This window comes from Lepidochelys kempii, chromosome 1 (assembly GCF_965140265.1).
Source record: "Lepidochelys kempii isolate rLepKem1 chromosome 1, rLepKem1.hap2, whole genome shotgun sequence".
Lineage (NCBI taxonomy): Eukaryota > Metazoa > Chordata > Testudines > Cheloniidae > Lepidochelys > Lepidochelys kempii.
The window spans coordinates 11,346,529-11,360,258 of NC_133256.1; the positions used below are offsets into that span (position 1 = coordinate 11,346,529).

General features: G+C 47.3%; 1 protein-coding gene across 4 annotated transcripts in view; it reads left to right on the forward strand.

Annotated features, from left to right (window-relative positions):
* Window positions 1–13,730, forward strand: part of FAM168A (family with sequence similarity 168 member A) — a 359,778-nt gene that overhangs the window by 304,513 nt on the left and 41,535 nt on the right. For all 4 annotated transcript variants that reach the window (XM_073334685.1, XM_073334676.1, XM_073334694.1 and 1 more), the window contains 2 exons: window positions 2,423–2,503; window positions 11,106–11,132. In XM_073334685.1, coding sequence (XP_073190786.1) covers window positions 2,423–2,503; window positions 11,106–11,132 — 108 coding nt within the window. The remainder of the gene's footprint in view (window positions 1–2,422; window positions 2,504–11,105; window positions 11,133–13,730) is intronic.

The following is a 13,730-nucleotide window of genomic DNA, read 5'->3' on the forward strand; positions in this document are numbered from 1 at the left end:
GAACCCCTACTCTGTCCTTTGTCCCTTTCCCCGGGCAAAAGGTCACCTGATCTCTTTGTTCCCAACACCTTGGGGAGGATGGGGGGGCGGGCTGGCTGGCTATCAGTTGCTAGGTCACAGGGTGTTGATGTACTCTCACCTACCCTCTAGGGGTCTCTGCAATAATCACACACTCTTATCCCACCAGCCAGATATTTAAGCAATACATAGGGGAAACTGAGGCACACACACAGTGTTCAGAGAAAACATTAGGAACATTCCCACTTCGTCACAGGGGGAAAAGGGATCAGTGCTGCAGAGGTGGCACTCTCTCTCCCTTCTGTGCAGCCTGGGCTCTCTGCACATGGTTCCAGGGGCCCAGTGCAATGGATGTGTGTTATATCCTGAAAACTAGCTACAAACAGGCTGTGGCAATATGGACATCATTTCGGGTGGGCGGGAGGTACTTCAAAAAAAGAAAATGAATCTTCTAATAAATGTGAAACTAAGTGTGGATATTTCTGACTTGACTGCTTCCTCATTAGGGTTCTGTGTGCAATCACTGAATCTATAAATAACTTTCCTACGAGCTGCTTGATTGCAAAAATCCTGTATATTCCCAAACACATCAACAACATGGTTTTATATAGGGGGGAGGGGGAATCTGTTAAACCTCAGCATTAATGATAGCAATTTTTAATTAACCTGATTTAGAAGCCAAATGTAATACTGATGAAAATGAAAGGGTAGAACATACAGTAATTTATTCCAGTACAGTGGTCATGACTGTTGAATTAAATTTATTCAAATTAATGTTAAAAAAAATCTTTGTAGCACTAGGCTTGGTGCTGGATGCCACGCTTTGGAAATCAAGTTAGAGTGCAAGCTTGGACATTGGGTATGTGAAAGCATGGCTGTGCAAGCAGTGTAGGATGAAGAGGTTCTTTAACAGTGAGGGAAGATCGGGGGTGGGTAAAGACCAATCTTGGTCTTGTTTAAAAGAGGGGGAAAAAATCAGTTTGTGGTCTTTTACTAACTGCTCCTCTCCGGGACGTGCTGGTTACAGGAAGATGGTCCTTGTCAGTTCAACATAGGAAACTGCCTAGGATTCACTTTGTCCTCCACAGAACAGTTCCTTCCCTGGGATGAGGACCATTATAATAAGTACCTGGATAGATAATGGGCAACAGTTGTTCAATAGCACACTCCACCACTGTACAGCAGGAAGTGAACCTGTCAGGCTGTTGAACCTACATGAGGGGTTTAGCTAGAAAGAATGTAACTGAGTTGGAATTAAGTATTCAGTCTGTGAAATGGACCAAAAATTGTGCTGGTTTTAAAAAAGCCAAACAAACCAACCAATCCCCCACAGGCTGAACTCCAGCAAGAAGAGGGGAACATACAATAACATGGTAGTGTATTGAGAAAAGCGTGCTGCTGGGTATGTGCATTGTGTATGTATGCATATGTTTCTGAAAGCACATGACAGCATGATGTTCAGGTGTCCAGTAAATGATGCTTTTTAGGAGAGGTTAGGGTCCTGTTGACTTCAGTTGCACTGCTTATGTGAGCAAAGGTTGAAAAACAGGGCATTTAGTTTTAAAAATGATTTTCCTCTGAATTCACTGGGACTTGTGTCCATAGCTGTTTGAAGAAGGATCATTTGTAGCCTTTGTTAAAATGCCTATTAAAACCCTTTGCCTTACCTGTTAGTTCCAAATGGTACAAATTGTTTTGCTTGTCATTTTCTAGGTGGCTGGCAGATAATTGGGTACAAGTGATGAGTGGTCCCAAGAGCTGTAGTACTTTCATGCAATGTTTCTAGCTTTTCCATAACAAGGGAATCTGGCTTATAGAAACTCTGCTGATGGTGAGGAAGGGCCCAATTGAATAAAGTGCTGAGCCTTTGCTGTGAGATGTAGAGCTCTCTCAATTCCCAGTGGGAGTAGGACTAAACAGGATTGGATCATAAAGAAGCAGTAGCATAACTTGCTAGTTTGATATTTGTTTTTAAATTCAGTGATTGTCTATTTAGCAAAATGAAGACTTAATAAAACGTGTGTACTCCAATCTTGAAATTTTATTGTGAGTTCATTCAGACTAATAAATCACGTTAATATGGCACTGCAAGCAGCTTAGTAGGAGTAGTTGTGTTCTACAGAGCAGGTAGTTTTCTACAGAATACGTTGAATATTCCTGTGTTCTTTAACATGCTGGTTATTCGCCTTCAGTTTCCAGGGAATAGTTGCAGATGACAAGGGAAAACTTATACTGTTCTGTGCTCTCTACGTTTCCTGCCCATCTGATAATACACGTTCAGCTTTATATCTCAATTGTGCCAATCATCCTTGTGTTCAGACAGATTTTTTTTTCTCCTAGGGTGCTCTCTTTTCTCCTTACTCTTATTGACAGAAGTGTATTTTCTCTGTCCTTCTCATTGCAGGTTATCCAACTGGGTATCCCACAGCAGCCCCTGCCTACAATCCGAATATGTATCCAACCAGCAGCCCTGGCTATGCCCCAGGTAAAAATAACTTTTCATTCTGGAAACAGTTCACGACATGGTTAAGGATACAGGAGAGTCTCACTCATTTGCCGTTGGTTAACTAGCACACGGAACCCTGCTGTCTCCATGTTTTTCAGCAAATAGTACAGAGGCTATAGTAAACTCTCCCATTACTTCACAAAATATGTCACCACATGTTTACCAATCCCTGTCATAGGTATGTCTGTGGACCCCTCACCACAGCATCTGAGCTCCCACACAATCTTTAGTGTATTGATCCTCACAATCCCCCTGTGAGGCAGGGCAGTGCTATTATTATGGGGAACTAAGGAAGTGACTTGCCCAAGGTCACAGGAAGTCTACGGCAGAGCAAGGAATTGAACCCTGGTCTCCCAAGCCCTCAGCTAGTGCCCCAATCGCTGGACCATCCTTCTTCTCTAGAAAGTTATCAAAAGTATCATTATAAAGAATTAAAACAGAACTGCATTGTCATATAGGTGAACACAGAACCTGTTGTAATGGATTATCCTTCCTTTTCTGTGTGGGCACTTAATCAATAATTGGCAAAATTCAGTAATTCACAATAAATTGTTCCTGCACATCATCAGTGCAAATTAGCGAGGTTCCATTGGTGATTCATTTTGAATATTCTAAAGTAATTTTCTTGCCTAAGCAAACCACTTGCATTTCATGCATTTTGAGCCCAAACCTGGAAGTCCTTACTTAAGCTATATTCTCCTTGGAGCCCGTAGAAAATTTCCTTTAGACCCCAATTCAGGAAAGTGTCCCTATTCAAGAAATCACTTAAGTATGTGCTTAAATTTAAGCATATGCTTAAAAGCTTTTCTGAATCAGGGCCTCAGGTAGAACAAATAAAAACCTTTACTCACGTTGACTAGTTCCTTACACTATGAGCAGGCTCTTAGACTTCAGGGGACCTACTTGTTGAGTAAGGTACTACTCAATATGACTGAGGATGGCAGAATCAGAGGCTAAATAAGGGCTTCAGGATATGGCCCTTGTTTATTTTTTGCTTCGTATACAATGTAATTTAAACAGTACATAGCATAAAAAGATGCAATATCTCCTTTTGTAACCACAGTGTTTTTGAAGTATATAACTTATTACCTGTAGCTTTTTAAGCCACAAGGTTGTTCTTACAGGAATATTGGCAGGGAGGGGTGAAGAAGCACAGGGACTAGAGGGATGGGGTAGTGGCCGTGGGAGAAACAAGAAGCAAGAAGAAGTGGGGAGGGAGTGGGGGAGAAGCCAGCAAATAGGGACCTGGTGAGGACAGGGAGGAGTGGTGTTTGGTGATGGTGGAAGCAGGGATCTGGGGTGGGGGGAAGTAGTAAGGGGGTGGGATGGTAATGACCTGGAGGCAATTGGGGGCATGGGGAATGGCGGTGGCAAAAGAAGCAGTGACACAAAGGGGAGAAGTGGATAGATGGGGATGAAAGCAAGGAACTGGAGTTGGGGGCATTGGAGATGGGGAGGGGAAAGGAGGGACCTGGAGTGTATGTGGGGAGGAAGGGACTGTTTGTTACAAACCCTGGGTTTTTCAGTTCCATTTTCTAGCAGAAAAGCATTGTGCTGGAAAATTTTCAACCAGCTTTCCTAGTGACAATTATAGGATATACCTAGTGTACTAGATACTTATGACAGACAGTGACCCAGGGAAGTTTGGTAAAGAGATTGTCTCTAGTAAATTTGAGGGTTGAGAGGTAACCCTTCAGAAGAGGACATCTGGGATGATATTCTTCAGGTTTATTACCAGTGTCAGATAAGGGTGTTAGATAGCCGGGATAAGGAGGTCAGTTTAAGAAAATGGTGCACGTAGTCAGGATTTAAATGTATAGGACCCTGAAGTAGATTTTGAGGTCGTCCTCATCTATACTGAGTAGAGGAATTTCACTTATTCCAAAGGGAGGCTAATAAAATTAGCAGTTGCGTTCTGCAGCCCCAAGCAAAAAGAGAAGGAGTATGTGGAGTCTCTGATACAGACATTCAAGGAGCAGTCAAGGAGAGAACGAAGAAAGCTCTGCACCTTGGAGCCCCAGGAGGATAGTGTGTGTGAAGCTGGAGGGGAGTGATCTACTGTGCAGTAGCCTAGATGGGAATTGATGACCCAGCTGCGTATCTGTGTGTGTCCCCCTTCTCAAGTGCTCTCATTCCAGTTGAACATCAGCACTTAAAAGCTTGCTGCCAAATGAGTAGGTGCCTACCAAATTCAGGGTCCATTTTGGTCAATTTCGTGGCCATAGGATTTTTAAAATCGTAAATTTCGTGATTTCAGGTATTTAAATCTGAAATTTCACAATGTTGTAACTGTTGGGTCCTGACCCAAAAGAGGGTAGTGGGAGGGTTGCAAGGTTATTTTAGGGGGGTTGTGGTTTTACCACCCTTACGTCTGCACTGCTGCTGGCGACGGCGCTGCCTTCAGAGCTAGGCATCCAGAGAGTGGCAGCTGTTGGCCAGGAGCCCAGCTCGCCAGCAGCTGCGCAGAAGTGAGGATGGCCTGGTATGGTATTGCAACCCTTACTTCTGTGTGGCTGCCTTCAGAGCTAGCGCCCCAGCCAGCAGCTGCCACTCTTCAGCCGCCCGTTGCCACCCTTACTTCTTCACTTCTGCTGGCAGTGCTGCCTTCAGAGCTGGGCGCCTGGCCAGCCGCCACCGCTTTCCAGCCACCCAGCTCAGAAGGCAGTGCAGAAGTAAGGGTGGCAATACCATGACCCCCCTAATCTAACCTTGCAACTCCCCCGCAACCATATTTTAGGTGAGGACCCCCAGTTTGAGAAACGCTGGTCTCCCCTGGGAAATCTGTAGAGTATAGGATTAAAGCACACAAAAGACCAGATTTCACGGTGGAGATGAGATTTCATGGCCCATGACGCATTTTTCACAGCCATGAATTTGGTAGGGCCCTACAAATGAAAATATCACATGGAGATGCTGGTGCATTCAGCAGCAAAGGAGTTAAAGCGGAAGAGAAGCTTTAGCAGAGGCAGGTGCAAGATATGTACAAGTTCTGGCCACCTTCCAGGCACACCACCTCAGGGGAAATACGGGAGGAAAAAGGATGTTTACAGTCGAGAATGATGCCAAGATTTCAGACCTTCAGAGCAGCATTAAGGAGAGTGATGGCAGTGTCAGAGACATGGGACAAAGAGGACTTTTTACCCAGGAGGAAGACTTCAGGCTTTGATTCATTCAGTTGTAGGAAGTTATGGTTGGAGCCAATAATTGAAACCTTCTGTCCTGTTTGAGGGTTTTGGAGAGCTGCTGGCATACTTCAAGCTGGTTAACCAACCTTTTGGAATTCAGCCTGTGCTGATTATCCACATGTGTGCTGTGCAATTAATAAAACCCAGTGGAAAGGGGATCAAGTTACTAACATATATAAGGAGAAAGAAACTAAGAACAGACCCAGGAGAGAGAGAAGCAGCATCGAACAATGGGTGAATGGACTAACTGATGGATTTTGGCAAAGGGGGACAGGCATTTAAAGGTTCATCTACACTGCACACTCCTTTGGGTATCATATAGAGAATATACACTACATGTCCCCCTAGCATGGATATAGTTAGCAAAGTGTGGATGGTGAGGCACTACTTAGGCGAGTAGTGACCCCTGTGGACAGTGATGAGCTGCCAAAATCTTAACAACCGGTTCCCTCCTCACCCCACAAGGGGGTTGTGGCCCATCCCCGCCCCCTGGGGACTCCTGCTCCATCCAACCCCCCGCGTTCCTTCATGGGCCTCCCTGGACCCTTGTCTCATCCACCCCCTTCCCCTGTCCCCTGATTGCCCCCAGAACTGGGCAGGAGGGTCTCGTGGGCCACCGTAGTGGGTGCCCACCCTGCCCCTAAGAGCCAGAGGGACCTGCCAGGGGGCGAGGTGGGGAGTCCCAGCAGTGCTTACCTGGGACAGCTCCCAGGAAGCATCTGGCAGGTCCCTCTGGCTCCTAGGGGCAGGGAAGGGTACTGGGGGGGAGCAGGGGCAGCGGCCGCTCCCCCCACTGATCACATCAAAAGTGGCGCCTTAGATGCTGACTCCATGGGTGCTCTGGGGCTGGAGCACCCACGGGGAAAATTTGGTGGGTGCAGAGCACCCAACTGCAGCTCCGCACCCGGCCCCAGCTCACCTCCGCTCTGCCTCCGCCCCTGAACGCACCGCCCCACTCTGCTTCTCTGCCACCACTTCCCACGAATCAGCTGTTCGGCAGGAAGCTGGGGAGGGCTGAGAAGCAAGCGGCGGCTTTGCACTCAGGCCCAGGGTGGCGGAGGTGAGCTGGGGCAGGGAGCAGTTCCCCTGCGCGCCCCCCGGGTTACCTGCTGCAGCTCGTGTGGCCCTCCTCACGCCCCCTGCCCCAGCTCACCTCTGCCTCCCTGGGCCTGAGCGCGAAGCAGCTGCCTGCTTCTCAGCCCTCCCAGGCTTCCTGCGCGAACAGCTGATTCACAGGAAGCCGGGGGGGGGCGGAGAAGCAGAGTGGGGCGGCACATTCAGGGGAGGAGGCGGAGCGGAGGTGAGCTGGGGCCAGGCGTGGGGCGGGAAGCTGCCAGTGGGTGTTCTGCACCCAGCAAATTTTCCCCTTGGGTGCTCCAGCCCCGGAGCACCCACGGAGTCAGCACCTAGGGCGCCACTTTTGGCCAGTTGTTAAATTCAGAAGCCCTTTTAGAACCGGTTGTCCCCTCAGACAACCGGTTCTAAAAGGGCTTCTAAATTTTAACAACCAGTTCTAGCGAACCGGTGTGAACCAGCTCCAGCTCACCACTGCCTGTGGATATGTACCTGGGTACGCACCCTCCCTGCCCAAGCAGTGCTTCTCCCATCTGTACAGTGGTTTTTAGCAGTGTAATGTCCCACTGCACCTCTGCTGCTGGAGTCATACCCCGCCAGAGGGAAGCAGTCCAGCAGTAGGGAAAGAGTCCGGCAGCAGGGTTCTGGAAAGGCTCCAACAACCTTAAAAAAGCACATGTAACATCTCATAGTGCTGTGTACTATTCTCTGCGGAGCACACAGAGTCGAGGAGCGTTATTCGTATGCAAGATGTGGAGTGAATGAGCCAAAGGCTCTGTGCTGTGCCATGTACACGATGCATCTTCAAAGGTTGTTTAAAAGCTTGTATGATATTATATTGCATTTGTTTTAAAAATAGCCCAGGAAGAGAAATTGGAAAGATTAGGACTGCAGTTCAAGGAGAGAGGCGAAAAAGGTATATAAAATGATGAAGGGTACAGACAAGATTAACCAGGGTCTCCTATTTTACCTTTTACAAATGCAGGAATGAGGAGAAAACCAATGAAACTGAAAAGAAACAAGTAGTAAAATGATAAAGGAAATTGTTTTGCACAATGCTTAGTTAACCTGGGGAACTCCATGCCACAAAGCATAATTGAGGATAGGAGTTCAGCAAGATTCCAAGAGAGATGAGGTATGTATACTGATAATGAGAACATCTACACTTTACGTTAGAAGGGACCAAAACATAAAGGATGGATGTACATCTTAATACGTCAGCACATAAGCCAGCCACTGACTGTTAGGGGTTAGGGACAGGTTATCTAATATTTGACAGTTACAAGAGCTCTGTCACCTTCTTCTGAAGCATCCAGATCAGACCATTGTCAGAGACAAGATGTCAAATTAAATGGCCCACTGGTTTGATCTGGTGTGGGAATTTGTAAGATATATTCTCAGATCAGGAAAAGCAAGCACTCAAAGCACGAGCCTCTTAATCTTTCTGACACTGCTTATTAAGCTCTGTAATGCTGGTGGTAACCAAACACTCAAACATCCAGAGATAACAGTCCAGCACCCCTTTTGGTAAACTGGAGCCAAGAATGCTCAGCACATACTACAAAAAAACGAAACAATCGCCACGAGATTCTAAGGGGGAAATCCAGAAGTCCTGGCCGAAGTTCTTGTTGTTAAAGTAATTGCTGTAATTTAATTCTTGATTATCCTAGTCCCCCATCTCAGAGAAGCTACTACATTCCTCAACTTCTGACAGACCTCCACTCACATCACACCAGGCCTATATTGATCCCTCAGTTACTGTGGCCAATTCTGAGGTTTCTGGTCCTCCATGCATGTTGCGAGCTTCTGGGTCCAACAGCAACATGCGTCCCTGTAAAGGCATATAAATATTTGTCCCAAACATTCTTTACTCATGCGGGGGGGGAATGCTTGGAGCCAGTAGATTTAACCATATTCTGTACGGATTTGCGTAGTACTCGAACAACAAGCTCTCCTAAACTGTTCTCTTCAGGTTCTCCTACTGTGATAGCAGAGTGCCTTATCTTTATGAAATGAATAACAGAATGGCAACAGTGCCTGGCACCATCCCTTCCTACATACTCCACAGCAGCTGTGGAGGAGAGAGAAGGATTTTGTAGGCACTAAGGGTTAAATTTTCAAAAGTGTTGAAATAACTAAGTCACATTTTCAAAAGTGATTTTGGCACATAGGAGCCTGGCTCTTTGGAGCCAAAGCCCCATTTCAAAATGGGACTCAGGCGCTTTTGGAAATTTTAACCAAGAACAAAAAGTCTGACACCTCCTTTGTGTATTTCCTACCAGACAGTGCAGGTGAAGTCAGACTCGTTTCTTCTCTTTAATGACTTCTAACCAATTCTTATAATTCATTCATAGAAGGGGATTTAACAATCAGCTGCTGTCAAACTAGTGCTCCCAAATTGCTTATCAAACTGACAGTCATTCAGAAATAAATCAGCTCCACATCTGACTCTCAAATTACATCCACTGCAAAACATTATTTTGCCTCACTTATGAAAAAGTTTCTAGGTGCATTTAATAAGAAGAAAGAAAGAAATCCCCAGTTAAAGACTGATTCACCAGGATATCTACATGTGGCTGAGCACAGTTTTCTCTTAAGCTTCTTAGGCTACGTCTACAGTGCACATCACTGTCTGCAGTGTGTATGGTACGTGTCGCTACACACTGCCATCGGTGATGATTAGCCACTGGGCCAACGGGGCCGTGCCGAGGCACCCTGGCCAACTGGGGGGGCCCTGAAAAATGGGTGCCCCTGTGCCCTGATCCCTCTTTGCCTGCCCGCCCGGCGCTTCTGCCAGGGAGTGGGGTCAGGCCGCAGGGGCTTGCCCCACTCTGCCAGGTGCTCCTTATCAGTATACATACCTCATCTCTCTTGGAATCTTGCTGAATTATAATCAGTCATGCTTTGTGGCAGGGAGTTCCCCAGATTAATTAAGCATTGTGCAAAAAAAATTCTTTTATCATTTTATTATTTGTTGCGTTCCATTTTCATTAACCATCTCCTTGTTCTTGCATTATGTGAAAGGTAAACTAGGAGAGCCTGGCTAATCTTCTCAATGCCATTCATCATTTTGTGTACCTTTCTCTCCTCTTCCTCTGAACTAATTCTTCCAATTTCTCTTATGATATTTTTCAAATAAATACAATAATATCATACAAGGTTTTTAAACTGCCTTTGAAGGCTTACCTTGTATGGGGCACAGCACTGAACCTTGGGCTCACTCATTCTGTGTCTTGTGTACAAATAACTCTCCTGGACTCAGACAGGTATACAGAGATTAGTACACAGTAGTATGAGATGTTGTGTGTGCATTTCTAAGGTTGTAGGGAAAAAATGTGTGATATGTTATTTGAGAAATAGTGCGTGGTCCTGTGAATAAAACTGCATCCTACAACATCCTCATATGGGGCAGAGTTAAGTTGTATAGGTATCCTTACTTTAACTCCTAGGCAAATTTGACATCTCCTGAATTTCTAGGGCTTTTCTATGCAGCTAGCTTTCTCAAAGTCCCTCTCTATTTTTGTGAGTGATCCTCTTTAAGGTCCAATCCTGCATCATCATGATCCACTAGAATGGGTGTAGGTGGCTAAATTAACTGATCCAAAAGCTCATTGGGAATATTTTTTTTAGCCAAAGCCCTCCTTTGGGATTTAGTCACTCCCACTGAAGTTAGGAGGCCTTCAGCACCTTGCAGAGTGGGCCCTTTGTTAGCAGTCACTTCATTATAGCCAACATAGAATTAAAACAGAAACATGAAGATTTTTAAGAAAAAACTAGTACAAAAGGAGCTTTCTATAGTATTCCATCCATGGATATACAGTATGTGACAGAGTGAGGAATGTTCTCCACTGTGTTAAATGGAATTGAATTTAAGTAATACTGTGGTTCAGTGGTTGAGTTAAAACCAGTGGTCTGTATCGATACAAGGAGCTTTTACTCAAATTGAATCAGTTTCTGTCATAGAGCAGGCTGGAAATAATCAAACTGCTGAAAGGAACATGCTGTCAAGGTTCATGCAACCCACTATAAATGTGTGTATAGCAGAGGAGACTCAACTTTATTTAAAGAGTTGTAATTTTGAAAATATAAACCAATTTTAAAATGTACATGTGGGTTGTTTTAGATGTTAAGACTTCAGCTACCTTGCTGTGGAAGGCAGTACTGTACATTTTCAGACTCCAGAACTACTGTTCTCAATTCTGTCCAGTTTACAGGCAAACTGGTTTTACTGGGAAACATATTTGTGTAGCATACTATATGCTGTGTACATATTGGCACAAATCCTTAGTGGTCATTTAAAACAAATAATTTTTATTCAACAGAGTTTCAACTCCTGCATTCAGCTAATGGTAGGAGAACTGTTTATCCTCGTCTATGTTAAGCTTATGAATGTGTAACATGATAAATGTGTAGAACTGATATGGAGGGGGTAAACTCAGCCTGATGGAGAGAGTGTCTTTCACCAGTGATCCCTTACGGCATGCTGGGATACGTATTCATGATTAAAAGCTGCTTTTTATGAAATGCAAAAAAAGGTTGCTACTAGAAAGACTGGATGGCTCAGAGGATAGAGCGCCTTTCATATTTGGTCAGTAGGGACCAAATTACCTTCTGCTGCCTGTTCAGTAGCCTCTCAGGGCATGTCTGCACAGCAGCTGGGGCTCTGGGAGCGTGCTTTCCAGTGGGGACAGACACACGTGCTAGCTCTCCTCAAGCTGGTGTGCTAAACACAGCAATGCGGCCATGGTGGCACGGACAGTGGCTTAGTCTTGTGGTCCGAACACAAATGCACCCGCCCCCTTGGGTGCGTACTCGGGTGGTTAGGCCAAGACGCTAATAGTGCTGCTGCGGCCACGCTGCTCTTTTTACCGTTGAGCGAGCGCATTTGTCTGCCCACGCTGGGAAGCATTTGTCTGCTCCTGGCTGCTGTGTAGACATAGACTGAGAAATGAGTAAGTGGCTCTGTGATGGGGTGGACTAGGCCCAGAGGCCCTCTGCTAGAGGCCTCAGGGTCCTGTCCCATCCCATCCTAGAGAGGAGCACCGCCGACCGGGCCGTTAAAAGTGCAATCAACGGTGCTGTGGGGCTAAGGCAGCCTAGTACCTACCTGTCCTGTCTTTGCACTGCACCCTGGAAGCAGCCAGCAGGTGGGAGCTTCGCACTCTGCCCCCACCTCGAGCTATGACAGTGCCTGCGGGCAAGAGCAGTGCGCGGAGCTTCCTGCCCCCCGTGCCTAGGAGCTGGACCTGCGGGCCACTTCCAGGGCACAGCGTGAAGCCAGGGCAAGCAGGAAGCCTGCCTTTGCACCGCTGACCGGGAGCAGCCCGAGGTAAGCCCACGCCCCAACCTCCTGTCCCAGCTCTGAGACCCCCAAAACCTGGAGCCCCATCCTACACCCCAAACCCCTTATCCCCGGCCCCACTCCCAGTCAGAGCCCCCAACCTCCTGCCCCCCAACGTCCTGCCCCAGCTCTGAGCCCCCCAAACCCAGAGCCCTGTCCTACACCCCAAACCCCTCATCCCCGGCCCCAGCCAAAGCCCTTACCTTCCTGCCCCAGCCCAGAGTCCACTCCCACACCCTGAACCCCTCATCCACGGCTCCACCCCAGAGCCCGCACCCCTAACCGGAGCCTTCACCCCCTCCCATATTCCAACCCCGTGCCTCAACCTACCATGCCCTCCCACACTCCAAATCCCTCGGCCCCACCCCCCAGCCTGGAACCCCCTCCTGCACCCCAAACCCCTCATCCTCGGCCCCACCCCAAAGCCCGCACCCCCAGTTAGAGCCCACACACCCCAGCCCTCTGCCCCAGCCTAGTGAAAGCGAGTAAGGGTGGGGGAGAGCGAGCCACCGAGGGAGAGGGAATGTAGTGAGCAGGGGGCAAGGCCTCAGGGAAGGGGTGGGGCGGGGAAGGGGGTGTGGCCTCAGGGAAGGGACAGGGCTAGGGTGTTTGGTTGTGTGCGATTAGAAAGGTGGCAACCCTAGTAGGGACAGGGGGAGCTAAGAAGAGCTCCTGGCTGGCTGCTGGGCCTGAGCATAGAAGAGAGCTAAGGGCAAGCCACCAGTGAAAGCCACCCCCCCCCGCAACTTCTTTGGCCCACAGTGGCAGCTCAGCCGAGGCCAAACACTAAATGGACCAGGGAGACTGACCTCCTCCCTTTGCCGTATAGGGAGCTGGTGCATGTTAGCAGCGGCGCAAAACTGCGGTGTTGCAGCTCATGCTGCAAACAAAGAGCATGGGCCTCCAGGCCTGTTGATCGGGCGCTTTGCACCAGCTCTGTACTCTCTCCAAGCTCCGCGGCGTGAAACTGGCAGAAACTTGCTGCTTAGAGACAATCCGCTTCCGTCCTTGGTAGTCCCCCAGCACAGTGAGACAGGCTGAGTCCATGGAACGCAGCTGCTCAGATTTCACTCGGAGGAGTCACCAGCCTCCATTATTTCTTGTCAAATCCATTTGACATTTAATTACAATCCCTGATCTATTCCAGACTATTTATACAATAACAAAACAGTGCTCCTAATGACTCCACAGAGGAAGGTGACAGGAGTAGATACCATCATCTTCCATAGGGGTTCTTTAGAAAGGTTGCTAGTACAAGATATTAGCTGGTTCCTAAAAGAACTATAATGCTGAAGATGGAACTGGCAGAGGAAAGTGAGTTTTTTTTAACCTTCTTGGCACTGACAGACTCGAAATGCTCAAACAGCCTAAAGTGACACCAGACACCAATTTTCAAAGCCAGGCTAGAGGAGTTAGCATCACAGACCTCCTGACTTCCAGCACCAGAGGGGCTTAATGAAACATGGAGGGAATTTTGGGAGAGCCCCCGAATCCGAAATCCTCTCAATCCTGCCACTTTCGTCCAGGCTTGACTCTCATTAGAAAAACAAAAGCAAAGCTTAGCTGGCATCAATAGGTCTCTCTCCCTCTCTATGTGTCATTTATA